The 25970-nt window shown below is 40.2% G+C and overlaps 1 protein-coding gene across 1 annotated transcript; it reads left to right on the forward strand.

Moving 5' to 3' along the window:
- Nucleotides 1-11: 11 nt before the first annotated feature.
- LOC124285493 (tRNA-dihydrouridine(16/17) synthase [NAD(P)(+)]-like) lies at nt 12-25970 on the forward strand. The gene is given in 13 exon segments (XM_046721734.1): nt 12-148; nt 4097-4353; nt 14917-15076; nt 16012-16124; nt 17198-17280; nt 17938-18041; nt 19620-19773; nt 19999-20095; nt 20755-20852; nt 22947-23047; nt 23050-23144; nt 23949-24024; nt 24873-25970. Coding segments are annotated over 12 exon segments (1533 nt in total). The 5' UTR covers nt 12-148; nt 4097-4122; the 3' UTR covers nt 25094-25970.

Below are 25970 nucleotides of genomic sequence, written 5' to 3' on the forward strand. Positions count from 1 at the left end.
GATAACTCTAACAACCGAACGTTTGTTTTTCCACACCGTTGCATCACGAAACGTACCATGTGATGGTGGTTTGATCTGTTTTTTGTTTTGAGATTAAACCCTGGTATACCCTGAGGCACTGGTCACTGTAACCACACGACACACAGAGGTACTTAAACTTTTGTTCAGTTACAGTATCCGAAAGGCGATGAAATCATCGACCATTCGTCGACTGGTCACAGCCGTTCAGGATAATTCTCATATTCACGAGAATCCAAAATTCTAAAAAATACGTCTTTCGACACAGTTAAAATATACCGAAGATGTTTATGATTCGTGAATTAGCATGATTAGTGGCATTGCTGTAGAAACTAATATGGGTGCTGAATAATCTTAAACTTTCTAGCCTCCAAATTTTATTTAAAAGGTCCCAAATGTTTAGTATTTTTCATAGAATATACTTTTAATGCCCATCTATTACATTTTTATTTGATACTCAATGGTTGTTGTTAAAGGGAATTAGACATTCTGTTCTATTCATGCAACTGCTCCCTACATTAAGATAAATGTTACCGAAAAACAATGAGGGTTAACGTTCAAGTTAATTGAACATCTTCTCTTTATTATTTCAGTTAAGTTTGCGATTGTTGGAAACCACATGTTTAGTATAAGTACATCTACATCAAGCTGACTAGTCATGTGACATTTCACTGATGCATTGTGGGGCAGTGGACATAAGCCTGGGTAGTGAACATTGCTGTTCAATTGTGAGTCAAGCTAAGGTATATTTTCCATAGAAAAAGTTAAACATAATGTTTCCACAAGTGATGTTTGCCAACTGAAGCGACTGCAAACCAAGAAACATGGTGGTAACCAATAGGAAAAAATGGAATCGAGTACCCGCATGTACTTACCCGAATCGGAATCGAGTACCCGGAAATGTAAGGAATAGAGCGCTTCTGTCAACTTTCTGAATATTCTCTCACAAGGGGATGGAGATTTTTATGCAAACCTTGAAAGGATGGCATTAAGACACTGAAACTGAATGTAGGCTATTTAATTTACGTCTATTTAACAAATATAGAGAGTAACACCAGTACATGCATTCCTCGTTAAAACACAGGACTTTTCGTTACCGCTGTTACTTTAACTTGACTCTCACTGCTCATGCTCAGATATATACAGTCATTATTAATGACCTCCATTAATCGGACAATACCAATGATGCAAATGTGTGTTACATCAATAATGAAAAAGACAAGTTTTTATGTGCCCTTGCCATTACAGTGTTCTCTCCTTTTCCGGGTACTCGATTCCTAAAATTAGTACTCGATTCCAGCAGTACCCAACCCGGATTCGAGTACCCGATTACCCGTCCCAGCCCTAGGAACCAAGATTCTGCAGATTAGATTGGTATTGTGATGCCAATTCAGTGTGACGTAATGCAAAAAGTGAACTCCTTGCCTGATACAGTACTTTCTGTGCCATGATCTTCTAGTGAACCATCTTAGCAAACCTGATGTGATATGTTTACATGGACATTTTTCTATGTGAATTTGATGATAAATAAGACTCAGTCATTTCAAGAAATGCTTACACAGTCCCATATAGAAAGTGGTCAAATGTAACATATGTTATATTTGGGATAACACTTTCTTAGTAAAGTACAGATTCTAGTACTTTTGTTGGGTTGAGTCCCATCCGATAACCGGTAGGTGCCTCACTCTGAGGGTGTGGGTTTGAACCCCGGGTGGGACTCAACCCAACAAATGTACTATAATCTTCTAAGAACGTGTAATCCCAAATATAACATTTGTTACAGTTCAAGAAAGTTGGTTCAAAGGTTGGGGGCTTGTTTGTAAATATATGTTTATTGTGTTTCATACACATATGAAGACAGTAGTCTCATTTATCATGTTTATTTCATGAAATATTTCAAGTGGCAACATACACTGATCATCTTTGTTTTATGACAGTACAGTTTATTGGTAGTACTTGATGTCAATGCAGGGCTCCAGATAAGGGTCGTATCGGGGTATGTACGGATAAAAAATATGCAAGATACGATAGGAAATAGTTTAGAAAGCGTAACAGATACGCACCACAGCAATGGTGTGCGGTCTTATAATCATTTACAGACATATTTATCTGAAAAAGTATTGTTTTATTGTTTATTGACCTGTTTACACAAGAGTAGCAGTGTTGTGGTGCATATATGAAACGAAACACAAGATTACTGATACGCCATTAATTTCCATTCAGTACTCTAAATGTACTCTCAAGGTTTTCCAGTACTACTATATTGAAAAAATAAGGAGTACGTACTCCTGATCATGAAAAATTATCTGGAGCCCTGTCAATGGTTCCAATCCTAATTTTAATCTGATTATCATTTAAAGGATTATAATTAATGTCAGAAGCTAGTTAACTGCATCATTAGATCCCTTCATCAGTCCATAATCATGTTAATACAGTGACTTAACAAGCATCAGACTGTGGGACTAATTAGCTTTGATATTATCAAACAGATTAATCGAGTTACAAGCTTTTAAATTAAGGGGGATTTATTGTAGAAAGCCAGTATGGTGATCTGCCTTCAGTTGTTGGCGACCTATAGCCTGTTTTTATATTGTATTGTCCCAATAGTGCTATCAGTTTTAACTTTCCACACTAGTTTTAGTTATAACTGTGATATTCTAGTTGTTTTACTGTCCTTCATCAACAGGTTTTATAATATATTCCATTTCAATGTCAATTATGTTCTTGTCACGACATTGCTGAAATATTGCCGATGTGACATTAAATATTAACTCACTCACTCACTATTGTAGAAAGTCATGAAATTTCATTAAAGTATGCTCAAAGTAGTTTTCTCAAAAAGATTTGATTGAGCTTGAGAAAGTATAAAATTAGCCTTTGATATATTATGTTTGCAAGAAAATAAATTCTCTTGTACAAATTTAGCATGGTGTATCAGTAAATAATCTCTTACTGAAAAGCTGTCAGTACTGTACAGGGCCTAGATTTTCGAAGCTCTCTAAGCGCTAAGATAGTCGTAAGTTAATGTTAATGTATGGCATTTACGACTATCTTAGGGACCGTTCATAATTTATGACTAAGGTGGGGTGGTATGATGATTTTTAGGGGGTCACCCATTTTGTTCTGGGGATGTAGGGGGTCAGCAATTTTGTATTTGTACACATGCACTGGGGAGAGCAACTTTGTACATAAACATATTTAGAAATTATGCTTAAAACTTATGGAGGGGAGGGGGTCATTGATATTGTACATGACATGCAGGGGGTCACTTACACACACACACACACACACACACACACCATAAACACATGACACGGTCCCTTTATGAACGCCCTAACTAAGGGAGCTTCCAAAATCTAGGCCCAGGGATATATCTCGAGTCCTGTATTTGAGGGTCCCTGGGACTCATACTCTTAATTTTCAGGGGTACTGGACAACAAAATTGGGTCCGAGACACTTAAATATTATTATGAATAATGTTATTGTATTGTATATCATGATCATGACATTAATTGTTACAGTAATTAAATTGCAATTGAAACCAGAACCCAGCTAGTAGCAAACTCAGTGATGACTTATTGTTACTCGATTGGAATTTTTACAAAAAGTATTTGGACTTTTTCTGCTTCCCTATAGATGGGTTAATAAATTTTGTTGCGTCCATTGTCAATTTTTATGCTTATAGGATGCAGGAATTCACGTCTCCTAAATCCTTGAGAGTGCAAAGCATTGTACTTCCACTATAGTTTAGGTATTCTGTACACAGCTACTGAGGCAAGTCAGTGTTTGGAAAGATATTCTGCTATTTAGGACTACAGTGCAAGGAAACTGGAATTTTACAAAGTTGTTAAGGGAAATAGTCAAACAAAGTTTTGATTTTGATCAAAAGGTTATTTTTCAAATAAATTCCAATTTCGAGAATGATGTGAATATATCGTTATTATGTTTGTTACCATGATAGTGAATGATAATCATTATCCCTTACTAATCATTCATTTGTAAAATATAAGAGAACGTATGTATTAAACATGATAAATGATTTTCTTTGTCAGTCAACTTACAGCTATATTTTCCTCAGGGTCTGAAACAAATTCACAAGTTATCATGACAAAACCAGAAGGATTTGAATTTTGGAGGACTAAGCTAAAATCAGCTCGTCTTGTGGTGGCGCCAATGGTTGACCAAAGTGAACTAGCTTGGAGAATGCTGAGTCGAAGATATGGAGCAGAGCTGTGTTTCACCCCCATGTTTCACGCCAATTTGTTTGCACGAGACCCAACTTACAGGAGGGACTGTTTGCAGACATGTGAGAGTGACAGGCCACTTATTGTGCAGGTAATTACTGTTACATGTTTTACCATGTGGATTCCATGTTTCAATTGGAATCATGGGTTAGCTTAGGAGGTTTACATATCTATGTGTGAAAAAACAATAATGACAGTGTTGACACATTGACAGCCCCCCTGCCCCCCTCTCAAGCAGACATGAATGTTGGGAATAGTGACAATTTGAGTAGAGGAATTTCCTATCTGCTCACCTGTATCAGCCTGAAGTTAACAGGCCTAAAGTACTGTTGGCAATAGAAAAAAACTTATTTCACATTTACATCTACAATTCATGTAGATAATATGTGAAAGTGTGAAATATTTGTTAAACTAAGTTTGGCCTAACTATAGTCTCAGTGGTAGGGAAATAGAAAACGTAAATATTGGACTTTACTCAGGAGAAATTAGTGCAGAAATGAGCAATGCGGGTTTTTTCTAAGTCCAAATCGACTTATTTGGAACAGACCATGGCTTTATACAAATAGAGGGTGATGATATTGTAGTACAAAGGACACTTTTTAAATACCCATTTTGAAATAAGATTTAGCTTCATTATAAACGATAGCTGACGAAAAAATAACAACTTTAACTGTGAAACTGTTAAGGATATAGCTACCATGGTGTCTCACTATCACTATAAAAAGAAACAGGTAGGAGGGGTCGTCTCAAAAGCAAAACAAGGACGGGTGTCGCAGACGGTGGTTTGGGGTCGGGCTGGGGTATAGAGATATCAGCTAAGATAAGATGATCCTTCAGGGGAATTAAACTGGCGAAGTAAACGGTATGACGTAACAATTTACAAATAATATCCAGTACTTTCGGTCTCAGGGTGGTCATGCCACCTATATAAACTCATGGGCCAAAGAAAGTATAGGACTGAGAGTGATGACGTCACAAATGTGGAAAGCATGTTCCATGCTCCTAGCACATAATGCACGTGTGCAAAGTATCGGTAAAAATGCGATGCATCGGTCCCGTCATAGCACAGCTGCTGAAAACACATGAAAAGTATGCCACGACTGACGTCAGAACAGAGAGAGAGGGCCGTAGGGATGTCCGATATGGGAGCGACGAACGTCAGAATTGCAAGAAGAGTTAGTTGTACGCCACTGACGATACCAAGACTCCTCCAAAGATTCAGACAGACAGGTCGAACAGCGCACGTGAATTCACCATATACGCCTGATACACCTCCGAAATCGTTTTGTTACGGCAACGTCAACGACCGAAACAGCGTTGGGACATCGCATCAGTCGAAGGACTGTCCTCAGACGTTTGAGAGCAGGTGGAATACGTTGCTATCGACCATTCCATGGAATGAGACTAACTCAACAACATCGACTTGAAAGACTGCAATGGGCAAGACGGTATACCGCTGGCAAGTGCGTGATTGGCGTAGGGTCCTCCTCACCGATGAAAGTCGGTTTTGTCTGCACAAATATGACAGCCGACAGAGAGTTTACAGGCGATGGTGTGAACGTTTTGCAGCAGCATGCATTCAAGAAGTCCATGCCTATGGTGGCGGTGGTGTGATGATATGGGGTGGCATTATTGGCGACCAAACGACACCCTTGGTAGTTATTCAGGGGAATCTCAATGCTAATGAGTACCGAAATCAAGTCTTGCAGCCTGTTGTCTTACCTTTCTTGAACAATCAACCAAATGGTATATTGTTTCAGCAAGACAATGCAACTCCCCATACAGCAATAGCGACGACAAACTGTCTTAATCAGAATAACGTTAATGTTCTACCCTGGCCTTCTCGATCACCACATATGAATCTGATCGAGCATTTGTGGGATCATTTGGGAAGACAAATTTGTGGTCGTCATCGACCTCCACAGACAAGACAAGAGTTGGAAGCGGCACTGAGGGACGAATGGCAGCGACTGCCAAATAACGTCATCCGACGCTTGACGTCGTCGATGCGACGACGTGCACGAGCGTGCATTGAGGCTGCTGGCGGACACACACGCTACTGACGTTGTGATAGTTCTGGAACAAACTTTTCTGTCTTTTGTGTGCTCAATTCGTCAAAAGAATATCATTGTAACTTTGATATTTACCCCCTGACTGTTTGAATGTCAATGGTTTTTTTTACGTTCATTCAACCAGGTAATGATTTGTACACACAGCAAAGTGCAAATGAATTTGCTACAAATTACATCTATTACATAATCCAAATCTTGTGTTGTTTCTGTTTTACTGATCTTCAAAATGACCTATACTTTCTTTTGCCCATGAGTGTATTTTGAGACATTTAATACGATGACTGATTATGCTTTTGTACGGGTATCATACTCTTTTACATATCTGAGCATAAACTTTATGAAAGAAATACACGTAAGATGTTAATCAAGAGATGCGACATATTCAACACACGAGAAAAGGCATCAAATATCTTTGAGATGACCCCTTGTGCCTGTAGGCAGCATGTGCATTTCATGCCAGGTGAGTCGATGGTCCGTCGTCATACCTGGCTGAGCGACATAATTGCCATCTGTAGTCTGATCTATTGTTTTCAGCAGCTATTCGTATTTTTCCTAAAATAGTAAACATGCTTTTCTGGATATCCTATTACGCATCCCACTGAACACCCAGTTAGGCCAATGTGGGTTATTTCGACATATGCTGTTTGCAATTGTGTAAATTTTAGTGATACAGAGTAACAGCCTAAAAACATTTTTTTTGTATTTCCGATAGTACTTTAGCATTATTTTAGTGTCAATTTTCCACTTCTAAGCCCCCATGCTTTTTAAAAATAGGGTAGGTGGGTCAGTTTTTATCTCTTTTTTTTCACTTTTGTTAATTTTTTAGTAGCACCAGGGGGGCACCTGAGAAGGTCTTCAAGAGTACCATATCATGTAGTGATAAAGCCTTGTGAAGAAACATTGAATGATTTCTATATCAAGTCATTATTTATGTTATTTATTTGCAGGTTTTGTCAGTGAGAGCCCATTATGCCAATTCAATGCAATCCATTTTAGCGCTACGTACACTGAAATTGAGTGGAAAACATTGGGGGAAATGGGGGTGGGGTGGGGGTGGGGTTTCAGTCAGTCGGGTTACCAGAAACAGACATATTATTTTTTTTGCCTAATTTCTTTGAGTCACATATTTAGAAGTTGGAGAGTCAGATAAGGACAAACTTTATGGATGATCAACTTGAACAACTTCTTTATTCAGTTGATGCTTCACCTGAAAGAAGTTGTTCATCCATAAAGTTTGATGCTTCATCAGAATAAAGAAGTTGTTCATCCTTAGAGGTTGTCCTTATCTTTCCCCATCTACTTGTACAGAATTATTAAGGATTTTACTGGTAAATTACATTTCTACCAACACCCTGACATAGTTACCTGATTATTCGACTGTATGATGTGAACCATTGAGAAATCCATTGTTCATCATACATTGTTTACTGATCTATTAAAACTTTTGATCATGTTGATTAGTGGAGCGGCTCAACAGATCAATTGTGCATTTAATGATAAAAGCATAAAACTTTGCTTATTTATTGACTAATGCATAGTGATTGTGAACATTTTCATTTATGGAGGCAACCAAAATAATTTCAGTTTGCGCATGCGCAGACGGCTTTGTTTGTTTGTTGTTGATGCTGCACTCAGCAATATTCCTACTTCCTCCTGCTATATGGAAGCAGACAGTAAATAATCAACTCTGGACCAGACAATCAAGTGAGCATCGATCTATGCAGTTGGAATACGATGACATATGTCAACCAAGTCAGCAAGTCTGACCACCCGATCTTTTTGTCTAACCCGAATCTTCATTGGCTTAAAATTTGACATTCAGCCTCCCACACACCTTCGAGTTACACAAACAAGCTTTCACAAATATACCCATGGCAAGCCTACGGTAGAATGTTACCCTTAAAGGTCACATAAACCCTAGGGGGTGCAAATACATAAATCACTAACTGGCATCGTTATAAATGAAACCCCGTCATTAAAACTACTCATTTCGACCTTTAATTGACTTAAATCGACCTTTTTGACAACAGTGCACAATTCTCAACCGCGAACGAAATTTCAACCAATCAGAGCGGCGCGCCTCTGTGACGTCATATGAGGAATAGCTTTGAGGGCCGATGCAGAATTCATCGACATTTTAGGGGTTAAATTATCTTGTTTACAGGCATGTATAAACCTGAAATCGTGACAATTGTTGTGGAAAATGAAAGCTTTATGTTCTCACAATCTACTGTCATTTAATTTAGTCTCCTGCTTTGCCTAGTTTCCGAGTTACAACTTGTTTTGATAGACGATTATGTCAAAATCGATTGGTGTCGTTAGGCCCTATTTGTATAATGACTGATCCAAATTGATCCCATTTCTGTGTTTTTTTTCCTCGATATTTAATCATGTCATGTAAAAATCTGTTTGTATTCTCAAAACAGTGTCGGCCCATAAGTTTTCACATGCAATACAGCAATTAATACTCCCTTGTTGTAACCCGTGTTAGGTGGTATAAACCTACACATGTTATTTGTCATCATTCACTTGATGGTCAGTTAATGAATTTATAACAGGTATAATTAGTGGTAACACACTTAGATTACCCGACAAAGGTTCCCATTTGGCATTTCTTGTGTCTGGAGTAAATATTCAACATTATAAACATCAATCAAAGAATTAACCGATAACACGCTGATTGATTAATTACTTTTATCTTACACAGCGAATTGTCAAAAGGTAGTGTTTATGTATGTAGATTTACTAATCTATACTGAATACACTCTGTCGTATGTCGGTGTCTGCGTAAAAACAACGTCCTTCTTTCAAAGGATTAACCGGCAATACTTTGATTGATTGCCCATTATTGGCTAACTAAATTACTGTTTTTAAAGAAAGGCGGACATTATGCAATTAGTTGCCAGGTGTGTTATCTTGGGTGACCAATGAGACTATACACCAATACCTGAAAAGATTTATCACTTTTTTCAGTATATTAAACTGTTAAAAGACACATCATTTGGAACAGTTTTGTGGATATTGATGGATACATTCCTCGAACAAGGTAATGGCCTGATATTGTTCAGTTATAACTTTAATCTGTTTTAATTTTAATATTTGCATTTTGTTTTTATTCATTTGTCGTAGCATTCAACAGAATCATTGTTTTCGCCGTGAAGTGTAATGAGACAGACAACATGCACTAGGGTGTGTGTGCGAATTATGATTCACATTGGCAAACTATAAAATGTCTAGATATTACAGTTCTGTTATAAATTCACTATAAGTATCAGCAGATCGTCTGCTTTTATTTAGTTTCAAAATGCATACAAGTATGATAATAAACTAATTAGGATTATAAGACCAAATATAAAGGCAGCACATTGACTAGTATCTACATACTGGTGAGTGGACATTAACCATGGGAATGTAGCAAGAAATTTATCGCGCAGTATTGTGTATTCGACCCCCACCTCGCTTCCATGGAAGAAATCGTTATGTTATAAGTTGTGTCATGCAAAATCCGTTTGGTTATGATTCCAATACACATTTAACTACAAGTAGAAAGTAGTCTTGAATTTCTAACTTGATGAAAAGAAACTATAATCTCATTAATTCTAACAGATTTTTTTATTTTTAAAAATGGCGCTACTTGTCGGAACATCCGCCAGTCTGAGGATAAATGGTATTTAGGTTTGTTTTCACCGAAGTTACAAAATCAAAACTACTTTCTACTGGTAGTAAAATATGTATTTTATTGATGGCCAATAGGATTTTGCATGACATAGCGTATAACATAACAATTTCTCTCGTGGCAGCGAGGTGGGTGTCAATGTAATACTACTTACAATATTATTGTTACCCGACCACAACCTCACTTCCGAGGAAGAAATCGTTATGTTACAAGTTGTGTCATAGAAAATCTTTATGGTCATCAATCATATGCATATTTTACTACAACTAGTAAGTAGTTTTGATTCTTTAACTCCGCGGAAGCCGATCTGAACACAAGTAAGATATCGCTTCAGGCTTCCACAACGCTAAACGCGACTCACAAACATAACCCATTTAGCACCTAAACTGCAGGGTCCGTGGGAAATCTGTGCATGGGGACACCATCGCCTCGACCCTAGGAGCAATTGACGACAAAGCAACGATTCGGCATGTCGCCGTTGATGTCGAGAAATCATCAAAATGATGAGCGTGCTACACATTTTCTATACAACTAACTGAAAATCGTTCCTCATATGACGTCACTGCAGTGCTCTGGCGACAGAGTTACGTAACCTGTCTGTGGTTTCGTTGGCGGGCGAGAGGGAAGCAGGCGACTTTTTGGCCACTTTTAATCGCTCGGTATTAATTAACCACAAGTTTTTAAAGAATAAATTTGGTGTTCCACATAAGACTAACCACAAATCTTTCATATGTAATGGTTAAAAGAGTAACAAAAACAAAGTTTATTGGTTCTTTAATTTATGGAATGTGCTGTATTCGCTGTAAGAGGATGTGTATTGCTGTGGAGTGCTTGAAGAATGTCAGCAAGAATGACAACCCGATCCCATTAGTCACCTCTTACGTAGTGTGCGAAATAGCCACTGGCCTGCTAACCCGTGGCTAGTAAAAATCCAGTCGGTCCAGTAACTCTCCACAGTCACAGGCTTGACTGGCTAGTGAATTTTCATGGGGTCATTTTGTAAATATATCATTCTACATTATCGTGTCTACATTCAGATTTCAGACTAGTTTATTATTCTGTGGGCTAGTAACTTTCAGGCATAGCTAGCCCGACTGGATTGCAAAATTTGGAAACTATTTTGCACACTGCTCTTACAACAAGGATGGATTCCAGAAGACCAATTTACACTTGCATTTTACTATTTTGCCTTTTCTCACTACTGTTTTAGCTTTGGGAAGGCCTGGTAGCCTGGGTTTTTTTACGTACAAGAGCTGTATGTGTTAGTGGGACGGCATGAACTGAGTGTTCCTGCGAGCACTACAACATCTGCAGCTACTGATCGTAACATAATCTTTTCATGGCCATGTTTTGCAGCATGAGCAACATGAAGTATGACGCCAGGATCGGATTCTTGATGACTGCAAGGGACAAGTGAAGACATTTTCATCAAATGTTTTGACAGTACCAGGTTGCAACTTTTGAGCAGTGACAGCTCCATCAGTACTTAAGTATAGTGGTAACAGCTGGTGCTTCTGATATTGCTGTAACATATGCGTCTATATGTGCCAACAGGTCACGTTTTGTACCAGGGCGAAAGCATCCAGTTTCTAATAGGGATGGTGTCTGCTTTTCATGCTGATCAGAATCATCTTAATTTCCCTACATGATTGACCCTAATGATAAGAGTTCTATGGCTCTCTTCATTGTTTCCAGCTCTTCTTTACCCCTTTTACGTCTCTTATTAATCAATCAAAGTTAAAATAATACGTAAAAGACACATACTGTTACTCGGTTTTGTTCTGTCCACAAACTTTCCTTTGTAAAGGTCTCGAACTGCTCACTTCCTATGGTGAGTAGGGATCCCATGTTCATATGATGCGATGGTCACGAGCAAAGTGGATTATAAATTTCAAAATTGAAGTATGAGCACAACAATTTCCTGAAATTATTTAAAGGACGGCAGTACTAAAAAGTAACTTTTTTGACAAGGCAAGAAGCAGACGTTCGGAAAATACATGATGGCAAGCTATTGGTTTGCATGATTGCATGATACAGGGGGAAGTCCTGTTGCAACATTGATGCTAACTTGTACATAACCACATGGCAATTAGTCCGCTTAAGAGGAATCGGTGAAGTAAAGTGTGGTGTAAGTCTTGGCAGACTGAGGAACATCAATAACCATGATGGTCGGGTCCAGATTCATCTGTCAAGACATCAGCATGATAAACCTTGCCGAAGAACTGCAATGGAGAGTGGGATACTCTCAGATTCTCCATTATTACCATTAGAATTAGAAGGAGGCTGCGACGTCTGAGGGTACGTCGTTCGATCAGATGTTCCTTCCTCACAGATAGGAACAGGCAGAAACATCTGGTGTGTTGCAAACTCCAAGAACTGCAACTTGAAGAAATGGTGGAGGGTTCAGTGGTCTCATGAAAGTTGCTTTCGTCTACATGTTGCCCACGACCCTTGTCATGTATAGAGACGTCATATCTTCAGGAGATGATCTATGCAGCTGAATTCATCAGTATTGGTGTAGGGTTGCGTTTTGTATGGCTGCAGGGTGGATCTCATTACAGTACCTGGGAAACAACAAGGTCAACAGTTTCAAAATGAAGTACTGGATACGGCCATGGGGCCACATCTTGTCACCTTTGCTAATCGTCAGATATTCATGGATGACAACGGTAGGACGTCTCATGCTGTCATCACCCTTTTTAGAGAACAATTCCATTGAAACATTACCAGACTTTATAGTTAGATGCCAAGTTTAAGCTGGACCTTATCCTGTTCAAATGCTGGCAGTAAATGGTGGCTGCACATCATACTGGTGTGGTCGCCTGTGGAGGTTCATATGATCAGAACAACAATTGTTTAAAAACAGTGTGACAATCAGATTTGTGGCGTAGTCATGGTGACCATATTTTCCAGCATTGTTGATGATCACGTTTTTGTGTATTCTTCTCAGGTTGCAGTTATGTGTTACCATGTTTCAATTTCAGTATTGTTTTTGTTGAAATCAGGTTAAAATGATTTACAGTTACCATTTTAATCCGTGTAATTTTGATTTTCAAGGCATATGCATCAATATGTGTCTTCTTACCCATCTTGAAAAGTGGGTTATTGCATGATTAATGCTCGTGTATATATTTCATTATAGCCTTGAGCATGAAGTCCAAATTCAATATAGTAACGTGATCATTTGTGGTATAACTGCTACAGGGCTGTGAGTTTTAATGTGTCACCATGAGTTTTTTTTCTAATAAAATATTTCATAAACTAAGTGTATTATGATCAACCATCCTGGAAACCAAAACCTCACAACTTAATTTTGCAGAAATGGTATTTGCTGAAGGTAACGCTCTAGAAAATATTTTATCTGATATTTGTAAAATCAAATCAGGCAAAATTGTCACTGAATTGCAATGATTGAATTGGTTTAAAAAAATATGAAACAATAAAAGTATGGTTCAGTGGTGTTTACTGGAATAAATAATGAATTAAAAGATTAGATAATGACTGCTTCCTAGTGCAAAACGTGGATTACCTGCCACACTTGCCCTTGAGTCTAATGACTTTAACAGAATTTATTGTTTAATAATATCCAAAACTTTAACTTACGACTTATTGTCCTGGAGTTCTTTTTCCAAATAGTACATGCATTTTTAGTCAGTATTGATCAGATGAAACCATAACATACTTATCTTTTGACATGGAGTTCCATATTCGAAAAGCTGTCTGATACCTGCCATTTTGGATGGAGGGAGCGTTTATATTTTGGGGGGTCATTTAAATTAATGCAAATTAACTATTTCTTCTCTTTTCCTGTACCTGTAAATCTTTAATTGTTATTATTTATTATGATTGGATATTTATATAGCGCACATATCCATGCACTAGTGCATGCTCAAGGTGCTGGTATTTTCCCCCTCGATCATTGGATGTCAATCTCAACGGCACACCTTATTATCAATCTCAACTCCTGCATCGAGTTATTGTGGCTTTCTCATCCTAATGAGGTACCCATCCACAGCTGGGTGGACTGTGACACATAGTCACAGTATTCTGTCCAAGTTTACTGCACGTTGCTGTACCCGCAACTAGGTGTTTGCACATATTCATGTGGCCACCATCTGGTCATATACCAACGGATTCGTGGGTTCTTTTAAGTGCACAGGTTTGTGTACTGTATACTAGGGGTTGTGACAACACTGAAAGAGTCTGCACTCAAGGCTGACTCTAAGGTTTTTACACCCGGCACCTTATGCCTGATCACTAGCCTGGCTCCTTAGCCAGCTCGCCCACCATGCCCCATGTGAAATTGTGAAATTATTGGTTTGTAATGACTGGCTATGCTGACTACGTAAGAGGAAACTCTTTTGTCTACTGCACATGAACAGACGGACATAAAAACATATTGTGTTCCTCCATATCTGAAATTATTTCAGAAATATTCTTGAAAATGATTATCAGCTTTTGTGCTTATATCATTAAATGCACATTTTTAATGGAAACTTCATTTAAGCCACTTCACTAGATGGACTTGGGGGCAGTGGGTATAGGCTAGTGGTTAATGTGTTTGCTCATCACACCGAAGACCTGAGGTCGATTCCCCAGATGGGTGCAATGTGTGAAGCTGTGATATTGTTGGAATATTGCTAAAACCAGCATGAAACACTCACTTACTCACTCACTCACTCACTCGGGACACTGCAAGTTAGTATGTTCCTCATAATTAATAAGTTGTCATCTATATATTCTCCTCACTCCACTCACTCACTCACTCACCTCACTCACTCACTCACTCACTCACTCACTCACTCACTCACCTCACTTGCCCTGCATGTGTGTCAGACTCACTTCTAAATGAATGTTAGACATGGTGTGTTATCTCTATGAAAATTGTTTTCCATTTCATTTCCAGTTCTGCGCCAATGATCCAGATACATTTTTAAAGGCAGCTAAACTGGCTGAATCTCACTGTGATGCCATAGACCTCAACCTTGGGTGCCCGCAGAGTATAGCTCGTCGAGGTCATTATGGTGCTTACCTCCAAGACGAATGGGAGCTACTGGAAAAAATGGGTGGGTATTTTCTGTAAGCCTGGTGGTAGTGTTTGGATGTAAATCATAAACTTCGAATGTTGTCTGGAGTTGAGGAAATGCCTAGATCTGAAACCTATATATCAAAAGTAACCCCATGTGATGATCCATGATTGAAATGGACTTCAGGAACTAGTATTGGAGATCGGAAACCAAATCCACTATCGATTATCGGAGGATTGTGGTGAACGATTATCGATTATAATCGAAATATATACATTTTTAATTTAATCACCAATTTTAAGGGTTTTTCCCAGCTTTTTTCTAATTAATTTTTTTATGACTAATGCAGTCATGCAATGAAATGCATGCAAGAAAGACACTGGAATTGTAATTAAACAATAAAAGTGGTTAAAATTTTATAATGTGCATAGATTTACGCTGTTGAGCGCATGTTTGTTTGTGAATAGTCGTCAAATTTGATGGTTAGTTTACTTCATTCAAGGGTGTTATACAAAAACAACAAACTTCCGATGAATCGAAAATATGTTCTTCACAATCAATAATCATTTTTAATCCTTCTTTCAATCGATATCCGATTATTTTCGATCATCGGAACATCACTGTCAGGAACCCATGCTTTTAACAGGTGACAAACACATGTGGGTGCCCGATGACTTGGGTGATGATGCATGTCATCGTATTCCAAGTATGTAGATCGATGCTCGTAATATCAATCACCATATTGTCCAATCCAGATTTGAGTTTTTACAGATATCTGTCATATAGCTGGATTATTACTGAATGCATGTTGAAACATCAACAAAAACCAAGGAACAAATCACAATAAATCAAATATATGGATTGGTATTGTACAAGATAAAAATATTCCAACAACTCTGTCACATTGTAACAGAATCTGTTTGCTTTTAGCATGTTTTTGAACTATTTACAGGCAATCTGCCCGTATGTTTCAGTGAGACTGTGTCATGCTGACCTGAGGGTTCCCATCACCTGCAAGATCCGTGTGTTTGAGACTCTGGAGAAGACTGTACAATATGCCCAGATGTTGGAGAAGGCTGGATGCCAGGTACCTCGGCTCTCATAGGATTGGATTAGTTAAAATCTTATGCGCTTTTGTAATGTTGTCCTTGGATAAATTTTTCACTTTGTTTTTCATATAGAAATAAGATATCTGAAGGTGGTTGTTTTAATTGCCACAATATTTATACAGAGTTGCATCCCTTGTTATGACAGGATTCTATGTTCATGGGTTTGAATCCCATGTTTAGCTCCTTGGTCTTTCATGACCTGGTATGACTGTTTGTTTCATCAGAGGAGGTATTGCAATTACAGGTGTTTTCTTTGTTCATAAACAGTACAGCTATATTAAGGCAGGTGTGTTTCTTCCTTAGTGACCGACCCGTGAAGATCCGGGGTAGAATAGGTCTTCAGCAACCCATGTGCTTGCCATAAAAAGGCGACTATCTTGTCGTAAGAGGCGACTAACGGGATCGGGTGGTCAGTTTCGCTGACTTGGTTGACACATGTCATCGGTTCCCAATTGTGCAGATCGATGCTCATGCTGTTGATCACTGGATTGTCTGGTCCAGACTCGATTATTTACAGACCGCCGCCATATAGCTGGAATATTGCTGCGTGCGGCGTAAAACTAAACTCACTCACTCACTCACTCCTTAGTGACCATACTAGTGAAGATGAATTGATCATCAGCAACCCATGCTTGTCATAAGAGTGAGTGAGTTGGGTTTTATGCCGCTTTCTGCAGTATTTCAGCAATATCATGGCAGGCGACACCAGAAATAGGCTTCACAAATCTTACCCATGTGGAGAATCGAACCTGGGTCTTTGACATGACGAGCAACGCTTTAACCACTGGCCACCGCCCCTTGTTGTAAGACGCAACTTCTAGGATCAGGTGGTCAGGCTCACTGACTTGGCTGACATATGTCATCTTATCTCAACTGCGTAGAACAAAACTCATGATGTTGATCACTAGATTGTCTGGCCCAGACCTCAATTATTTACGTACAGAGCTGGAATATTCCTGAGTGCAGCATAACAAACAAACAACCTGAAGTGAACATTTGGCTGGAGGTCTGTGTGTGTTTGTTCTTGATGTGAAAGACGGTATTATTCCAGCTGCTGACTGTTCATGGCCGCACAAAGGAACAGAAGGGTCCTATGACTGGTGTCGCTAACTGGGAGTTCATTAAGGCTGTCAGGTAGGTAGACATCGGTTCATTTAGTGATGAGGCCTTCTATCATACTGTCCATAGACTCGGTATGTGATGTCAATTTGTTATGTGTTATAGATTTCATTGTAAAAGAAAACTTATCATATACATGATCACAGTAATGTTTTGTATTTTTGTTTTAAAGATGCATGATTGGTATTTAATTGAAATTTATATGTAATCAACTTGATAGGCAAAGACTTTGAGATTATGGTATATTCATAATCCCTGTAGTGTTGTATTTATCCGTTATGAAACAGAATGGCATACCCATCACATGTAATGTCCAAAAATAGATCAATAGAACTCATTTAGCATAAAAAAACTGAACTGTTCATACTGTAAACACTGACCTTATGGTTTTAGTATGATGTTGGGAAGTAGATTTCTTATAACGGTTGGTTCAATGAAAAAATCAGTAAAGTGTATTTGCAGTGTTAATAAAACTGGTTTCGGTTTTGTGATTGTGTAATCTACCAAACTCACTCACTCACACTAAATTCCTCGTGTAATTGAACAAAGCATTCTGACAGGCATATCCAGTTTCTACATCTAGAAAACGACTGACTTGGCTGCAGGGTCACATGTATGTGTTCAATTTATGTGACTTCTCCCATATACATTGTAAGCTGTGTTCATGTACAGGGAAAGAGTGCAGATCCCCGTCTACGCTAATGGAAACATCCAGTACTTCCAGGATGTGGAACAGTGTATCAAGGAGACAGGTGTTCAGGGCGTCATGTCTGCAGGTGGGTGTGTCAGTACTTCCCTGATGTGTCTGCAGGTGGGTGTGTCAGTGTTACCCTGATGTGCCTGCAGGTGGGTGTGTCAGTGTTTCCCTGATGTGTCTGCAGGTGGGTGTGTCAGTGTTTCCCTGATGTGTCTGCAGGTGGGTGTGTCAGTGTTTCCCTGATGTGCCTGCAGGTGGGTGTGTCAGTGTTTCCCTGATGTGCCTGCAGGTGGGTGTGTCAGTGTTTCCCTGATGTGCCTGCAGGTGGGTGTGTCAGTGTTTCCCTGATGTGTCTGCAGGTGGGTGTGTCAGTGTTTCCCTGATGTGTGTTTCTGCCTCCAGGTGGGTGTGTCAGTGTTGTCCCTGAGGTGGGTGTGCAGTGTTTCCCTGATGTGTCAGGTGGGTGTGTCAGTGTTTCCCCTGATGTGCAGGTGGGTGTGTCAGTGTTTCCCTGATGTGCCTGGTGGGTGTGTCAGTGTTTTCCCTGATGTGCCTGCAGGTGGGTGTGTCAGTGTTTCCCTGATGTGCCTGCAGGTGGGTGTGTCAGTGTTTCCCTGATGTGCCTGCAGGTGGGTGTGTCAGTGTTTCCCTGATGTGCCTGCAGGTGGGTGTGTCAGTGTTTCCCTGATGTGCCTGCAGGTGGGTGTGTCAGTGTTTCCCTGATGTGCCTCCAGGTGGGTGTGTCAGTGTTTCCCTGATGTGCCTGCAGGTGGGTGTGTCAGTGTTTCCCTGATGTGCCTCCAGGTGGGTGTGTCAGTGTTTGTGTCAGTGTTTCCTGATGTGCCTGCAGGTGGGTGTGTCAGTGTTTCCCTGATGTGCCTGCAGGTGGGTGTGTCAGTGTTTCCCTGATGTGCCTGCAGGTGGGTGTATCAGTGTTTCCCTGATGCCTCTGCAGGTGGGTGTGTCAGTGTTTCCCTGATGTGTGTCTGCAGGTGGGTGTGTCAGTGGGTCTTAGTGATGTGCCTGCAGGTGGGTGTGTCAGTACTTTAGTGATGTGCCTGCAGGTGGGTGTGTCAGTACTTTAGTGATGTGCCTGCAGGTGGGTGTGTCAGTACTTTAGTGATGTGCCTGCAGGTGGGTGTGTCAGTGTTTCCCTGATGTGTCTGCAGGTGGGTGTGTCAGTCAGTGATGTGCCTGCAGCAGGTGGGTTAGTGATGTGCCTCTTTGGTGGGTGTGTCAGTACTTCCCTGATGTTGCAGAGTTGGTGTGTCAGTGTTTCCCTGATGTGCCTGCAGGTGGGTGTGTCAGTACTTTAGTGATGTGCCTGCAGGTGGGTGTGTCAGTACTTTAGTGATGTGCCTGCAGGTGGGTGTGTTAGTACTTTAGTGATGTGCCTGCAGGTGGGTGTGTCAGTACTTTAGTGATGTACATGAAGATGGGTATGTCAGTACTTTAGTGCAGCACGCTTCACTAATAACATAGAGTACATCATACTTAACATGTGAAAGATGAATGATGGTTGTTCTGTTCACCTGTTATATGTACATGCAGTGCTAAAGAGACAGCTGGCAGTCTGTTCACCTGTTATATGTACATGCAGTGCTAACTGTTCACCTGTTATATGTACATGCAGTGCTAACGCTCCAGTCTATTGCAGAGGGCAACCTGCACAACCCTGCCCTGTTTAGTGGCCAGCAACCCCCAGTCTGGGACATGGTGGGGGAGTACCTGGATCTGGTCAAGAAGTACCCTTGCCCGATATCCCCAGTCATTCGTGGGGAATACCTGTCTTCAAGATACTGCACCATCGCGTAAGGGTTTTCACTTCTCGTAATAAATGGGGCCGGTGGGTTAGCCTAGTGGTTAAAGCGTTTGCTCGTCATGTCGAAGACCCGAGTTTGATTCCCGACATTGTTACAATATGTGAAACCCATTTCTGGTGTCCCCCGAAATATTGCTGGAATATTGCTAAAAGAGGCATAAAACTAAACTCACTCACTCACTCACTCACTCCATGTTATCACTCACTGTTGTAGGCTGCAGGTACACCAGGACGTCAGGGAGGAGGTGGCTACTGCGAAGACTGTGGAGGACTTCAGACTGGCCAACAAACACATCCAGGAGAAGTGTCAGGTAATGGGCAGAACCACTTTCCACCAGTCCCTCAGTTTATTGGTGAATAGTTTATAGTTTTTCCCATCTCTCTGTCGGAGTCCAAGTAGTGGGGATCTGGGCCCTATTCTACAAAGTGATTTTCATGCTAAGATGGTTGTAACTTCCATACTTTAACATTGACTTACTATAGTCTTTGTGTTAAGATCTCTTTGTGGAACCAGACTCTGCTTTGTATCCTTCCTGATCAACATACAAGCATAATAGCCAGGGCCTAGATTTTTTGGGTAGATTAGCTCAAGTATAAATTAGGGTCTTAAGCTAAGATAGTCATAAGTGGAATACATTAACATTAACTTATGACTATCTTAGTGCTAAGAGAGTTTCGAAAATCTAGGCCCTGGATAGCTGAAGCATTTAAGTTCAAGTTGATTAACCAAACAGTGAAATACTGACATTCTAGATAATGAAACCCTCTCAAGCTTGTACCTGGAACTTAACATGTGGTCCAACAATGTAATTTACGTGAGGAAAATATTAATAGCTCCTAGTTAACAGTGGCTTATCCTCAATATTATCCTTATGAGAAAATGTACAAAAATGTGGATTTGCCAAAGTAATTCTGTTGGTGTTGCATTCCTATTGGTAATACCATCAGTTGCTTCTACTTCAATCTGTAGGAGGACATGGCAAAGTTTGCTGTCTCCTCTGAGGAGATTCTGAATAGGACCAAGCTGCCTCTGCCTTACTGGATCTGTCAGCCCTACATCAGACCCGGGTGAGTAACTGTGTTTAGGGAGGGAGGGAGGAATTGAAGGTTAGTTACAACTGTGTTTAGGGAGGGAGGAAGGAATTGAAGGTTAGTTACAACTGTGTTTAGGGAGGGAGGAATTGAAGGTTAGTTACAACTGTGTTTAGGGAGGGAGGATTGAAGGTTAGTTACAACTGTGTTTAGGGAGGGAGGGAGGAATTGAAGGTTAGTTACAACTGTGTTTAGGGAGGGAGGGAGGAATTGAAGGTTAGTTACAACTGTGTTTAGGGGTGGGAGGAGAAGGAGGGTGTGTAGGAATTGAAGGTTAGTTACAACTGTGTTTAGGGAGGAGGAATGAATTGACAGGTTTAGGGAGTTGAAGGTTAGTTACAACTGGGGTCAAGGCATCAAAACTGGATGTGAACACTTCAATATGAGGGGTGGTGGGTAGCCATGTGGTACAAGTGTTCACTCATCACACAGAAGGCCAGGGTTCAATTCCCCACAAGGTAGAAGCCCATATCCACAGTGTCCCATGGCAGATGTTCCTGGAATGTAGCTGAAAGCAGCATAAAATCACATTCACACACTTGTTCAGTTGGCATGATATAAGGCACGTACAAGTCATGTGTGTCATGCTGTTTGTTGTAGAGAACCTTGCATGGTATTAACCCAGTTTCAGGGGTTCTAATAGCCAGGGAATTGATATAACAGAGGTACAGATAAGCTGCGTATCTGTGTAAATTATGCAAATATTATGTGAAAACTCAATTCCTATTAAGGCTATTGCATACAAGTACACTTGAAGTTTTGTTAATACTCAGTAAATGTGACCTTACATGCATGCACACAAAAATGTCTTAGCTTGCGTACCAGTGGGTAGATAAAATAACTGAGGTATATTGAGAGTTCTGTTTTACAGGACATGAACCTGACAGCTTGCAGTCTCTTATTGTTTCTCATATAACAGATCAAATATGAATAACAAACACTAACATTTAAACTTTATTATATTTTAAAAATTAATGGAAAATGGCAAAATACCCATTTGAGTTTGAGTGAGGTGGGTACAATTTATTTAGTTACTCAAAGGAAAATTAGGATACCCAATTGAGATGAACAGAAGCGAGTACACAACTCAATGACCCAACACGTTATCTGTAGCTCTGTTTATAAGGAACACCCTTGTAATGGTCTGACAGATATAACACACTGTTTTTTGTCCCAACCACTTGCTGTATATTTTAGTCAAAATATGTGTTCTCAACTACATCATCATGATATTTATAATACTTCAGCAAAAGATCAAAGGCGTGGACAGTACTTTCTCAGACGCTAATGCACATTTTTTGCATTACGTCACAATGTATTGACGCCACTGCGCCATTCTAGTCTACCACCTCATAATCGAACGTCCCCTTGGTAACCGACATCACGTTGCATGTCAGTTGTCATTGCCTTGTACAGCCTCCATCAGGATGAACTGATCTAAACTTACGTTGGTAGTAGAAATGAAATGTTCATATTTCCACATATGGTTTACGGTAATCACAGATGTAATTAAAATGATTTAGAGAAGATCTTTAAACCAAATGTAAACCATCATCAAACTGTTTATCATTTGTTTTCTGGTAACATGCGCCTTAATGTAGGGAGGCAGACCAGCGCAAGTGTCCTCATGCTTTAACTATAATAGTTCAGGCGAAAGTGTGCTTTATTACACTACACATGGTGGTAGAGCAAACTGTATTTCTTAAATAAGGTTAGAGGTCCCTTTAAGTTCATTATGATCATTGGTGCATTGTAACTTTGTATTCATTGCAGTAATGTAAAACTAGGCACTAAACGTTGTGTCCTCTTCATTGTTCCATGTGGTGGGGTAGCCTAGTGGTTCAAGCATTTACTTGTCACACTGAAGACATGGAATTGATTCCCCACATGGGTACAGTGTGTGAAACCCATTTCTGGTGTCCCCTGCCATGATATTGCAGGAATATTGCTAAAAGCATAATAGCAGTGAAATGGGCTCAAACTTGTGCTAAGATCCATGTTTAGGCTAGTAGACTCCAAGGTTTGTCTTATACTTTGTCATTTACTAGTTGATGGGTATTTGTGCTTCAGTCCCAACCCAAATGCCAATGGAGAAAAGCGTGCTGAGCGTGATCGCCTCAACTTGAAACGCAACAATGAGCTGAACGCCCTAGCCATGGAAGGGTTGTCCAAAACAAACTGAAGAAGATGTTGCGACATCCTAAGAAGAACTTTGATCCTTCCTCCAAGACGACGTACGATACATGTGCCATGTGTTGCAATCCCAAGGTACTTTCATCTCACCAGTGTTCATTTCTGGCTCTATCAGTTCGATCCCCGGTGGAGGCACCTAGGTTTGGGTCCCGAGGTGGACACATTTGCGTAGTATCCTTGGACAAGATACTTAGATCCACATTGTCTCAGTTCACCCAGCTGTAAAATGGGTACCTGTGAGGATGTGCTGGCAATGTGAGTGTTTAGTCCATTGCGCCTAACAGGCAGCATGGGTCTATGATCCCCAGGGAGTTAAAATCGGAAAGTATGATTGTGTCCTATGACCGGGGGATAGTAATGTACAGCAGGCAATGTGCCATGAGCAGTGGGCTATTACTATTATGTGTCCTGGATATGAATGCCACATACAGTGGGCTATTACTATTATTAATGCTGGTACACCATCAGTTACTCTGACATCACAATGCTGGTCATTCACAATGCTGGTCACACCATCAGTTACTCTGACATCACAATGCTGGTCACACCATTATCATCCCACAATGGTTACTCTGACATCACAGTGCTGGTCACAGGACATATCACTGCAATGACATTGCTGGTCACACCATCAGTTACTCTGCATCACAATGCTGGTCACACCATCAGTTACTCTGACATTACAGTGCCACCATCAGTTACTCAATGACATCACAATCAAATGACATCACTAATTTCTCTCTGCCACTGAATCACTAATTTCTCTGCCACTGCAGCAGATTATCTGTAATTTACACACAAGACACTGTTTATCACTCATTACAAGTTAAAAGAATTGAAAGATGCAGTTCGATGATTAATGAAACATCTTATTTCCAGGGACAGAAATGTGAATTCAGTTTATGCAAAGGCTGCTGCAAGAAGAAGTCAGTGAAAGAGACCTTGAACTGTGCTGGTGGGTATTAATATGTTCTGTGTAATGATTATCTGAACATATTTTATGACTGTAAAATCAATAAAAATGCAGATTATTCTTTTCTAATAAAACTGTCACACTCGATGACTTGGTCGATGCATGTCATTGTATCCATATTGTGTAGATCGATACTCATGATGTCAATCACTGGATTGTCTGGTCCAGACCTGATTATTTACAGACCCCCATCATAAAGCTGGAATACTGCTGAGTCAACAATCAAGAAACAAATGAACAAACTTTTCTGATAAAATGCAGTATGTGCCAGAACCATGTACCAATGGTCTCTGCCTAAAACTGTCACTTGACTTCATAATTAGTAGATCGTAGTGCATGGATGGACCTTTAGAAGCAAATTTTACAGGCTAAGGACAAGTTGCTATAGTCACATACTAAATATGCTACATCATATCAAAACGTCAAAGACCGCCACCGTGGTGTAGTGGTTAGAGCGTCCGCCCGGAGAGCTGAAGGTCGCAGGTTCGATCCCCGACTGCGTCATACCAAAAGACGTTAAAATATGGTACTTGTTGGTCCCTGCCTGGCGCTCGGCATTAATGGGTACAAGGACTGGTCGGTTCGGAGTCAGTATAATGTGTCTGAGTGGGGAATTCATGCTTCACTGCGGTATGGTATCTCAGTGGGCTAGCACTATAAAACCAGCTTAAGTCTGGACTAGTACAAGCAGCCGCACATACACACGCATGCACGTCGTCATATGAGCGAAATATTCTTAAGCACGACGTTAAACCCAATTTCACCTCACCTCACCTCAAAACATCAAAACCATGGGGCACACTAAAGAGACTACTCAAATTGTATTTCAGGCCATGGCCTCACCTTCAAGACCAAGGCCGAGAGGAAACGACTAGAGAGTGAACAACAATCTGACGCTTGTGTAGCATTGGCCCTGAACGGTGCCAGTAATGGCGCTGAGTGTCAGCGGTCATCAACTGTCAACACAGCTAGTGCTGATCAACCACCTGAAGACTTGTGCCACACAGACTCTTTACCAACTGATAAAAACTCAGCTGATGTAGTTTTGTAGCACATGGAAACTGAAAATGTACGCATCCCATTTCATTGATTGAGAGCTTATCTCTTGATATGTTGCACTGCCAGACTGGATACATCATAATATTTGTGTTGCCATGGAGATCATGTAGACAAGCATATACATCTTGTGATTTACACAAGGATAAAGAAATCGTTAAATACTCTGGCTTTTGAAGGTGGGTATTGCCTCAAACAGGTTGGAAGTCATTTTAATTGTCCTTGGGAAATTCTTTGACTGAATCTCTTAAAATCCTTCAAATGCTGCTGTAATAAAGTCAATTTTATTTTTTAAGTATATAATTTTGACCAAGTGATTTTGATCTATGCTGGTCATAACAGGCGACTAACGGGTGGTCAGACTTTCTGACTTGGTTGACGTCATGGTCGATACGTGAAGTCTCAGTCACTGGATTGTCTGGTCCAACTTTAATTCCTTAAGGTTTGCCAGGGGTGGTGGAATAGCCAGTGGTTAAAGCGTCCACTCGTCACGCCGAAGACCCGGGTTCGATTCACCACATGGGTACAATGTGTGAAGCCCATTTCTGGTGTCACGCGTGCTGTGATGCTGGAACATTGCTAAATGCAGCGTAACACCATACTCACTCACTCACTAAGGTTTGCCATCATGTAGAAGGAATATTGCTGAATGCAGTGTTAAACCACCATCAGACACACACCATTTAATGTGTGTTGGACACAGGGACACAGGGAGGTAATGGACAGTGGATGTTCAATGATGTCCCTTCAACTTGCTTACTGTGTACAGTGTTTCATATGTCCGGTACTGCACTGATGTTTATTTGAGACTGGGCTAACCATCATGTCTAAAGCTTTATGTGACCTTCTTGTGAATAAATATTTCCAATATA

The sequence above is a fragment of the Haliotis rubra genome, unplaced genomic scaffold (genome assembly GCF_003918875.1).
Source record: "Haliotis rubra isolate DU_JTF1 unplaced genomic scaffold, ASM391887v1 Scf360, whole genome shotgun sequence".
NCBI classification, from domain to species: domain Eukaryota; kingdom Metazoa; phylum Mollusca; class Gastropoda; order Lepetellida; family Haliotidae; genus Haliotis; species Haliotis rubra.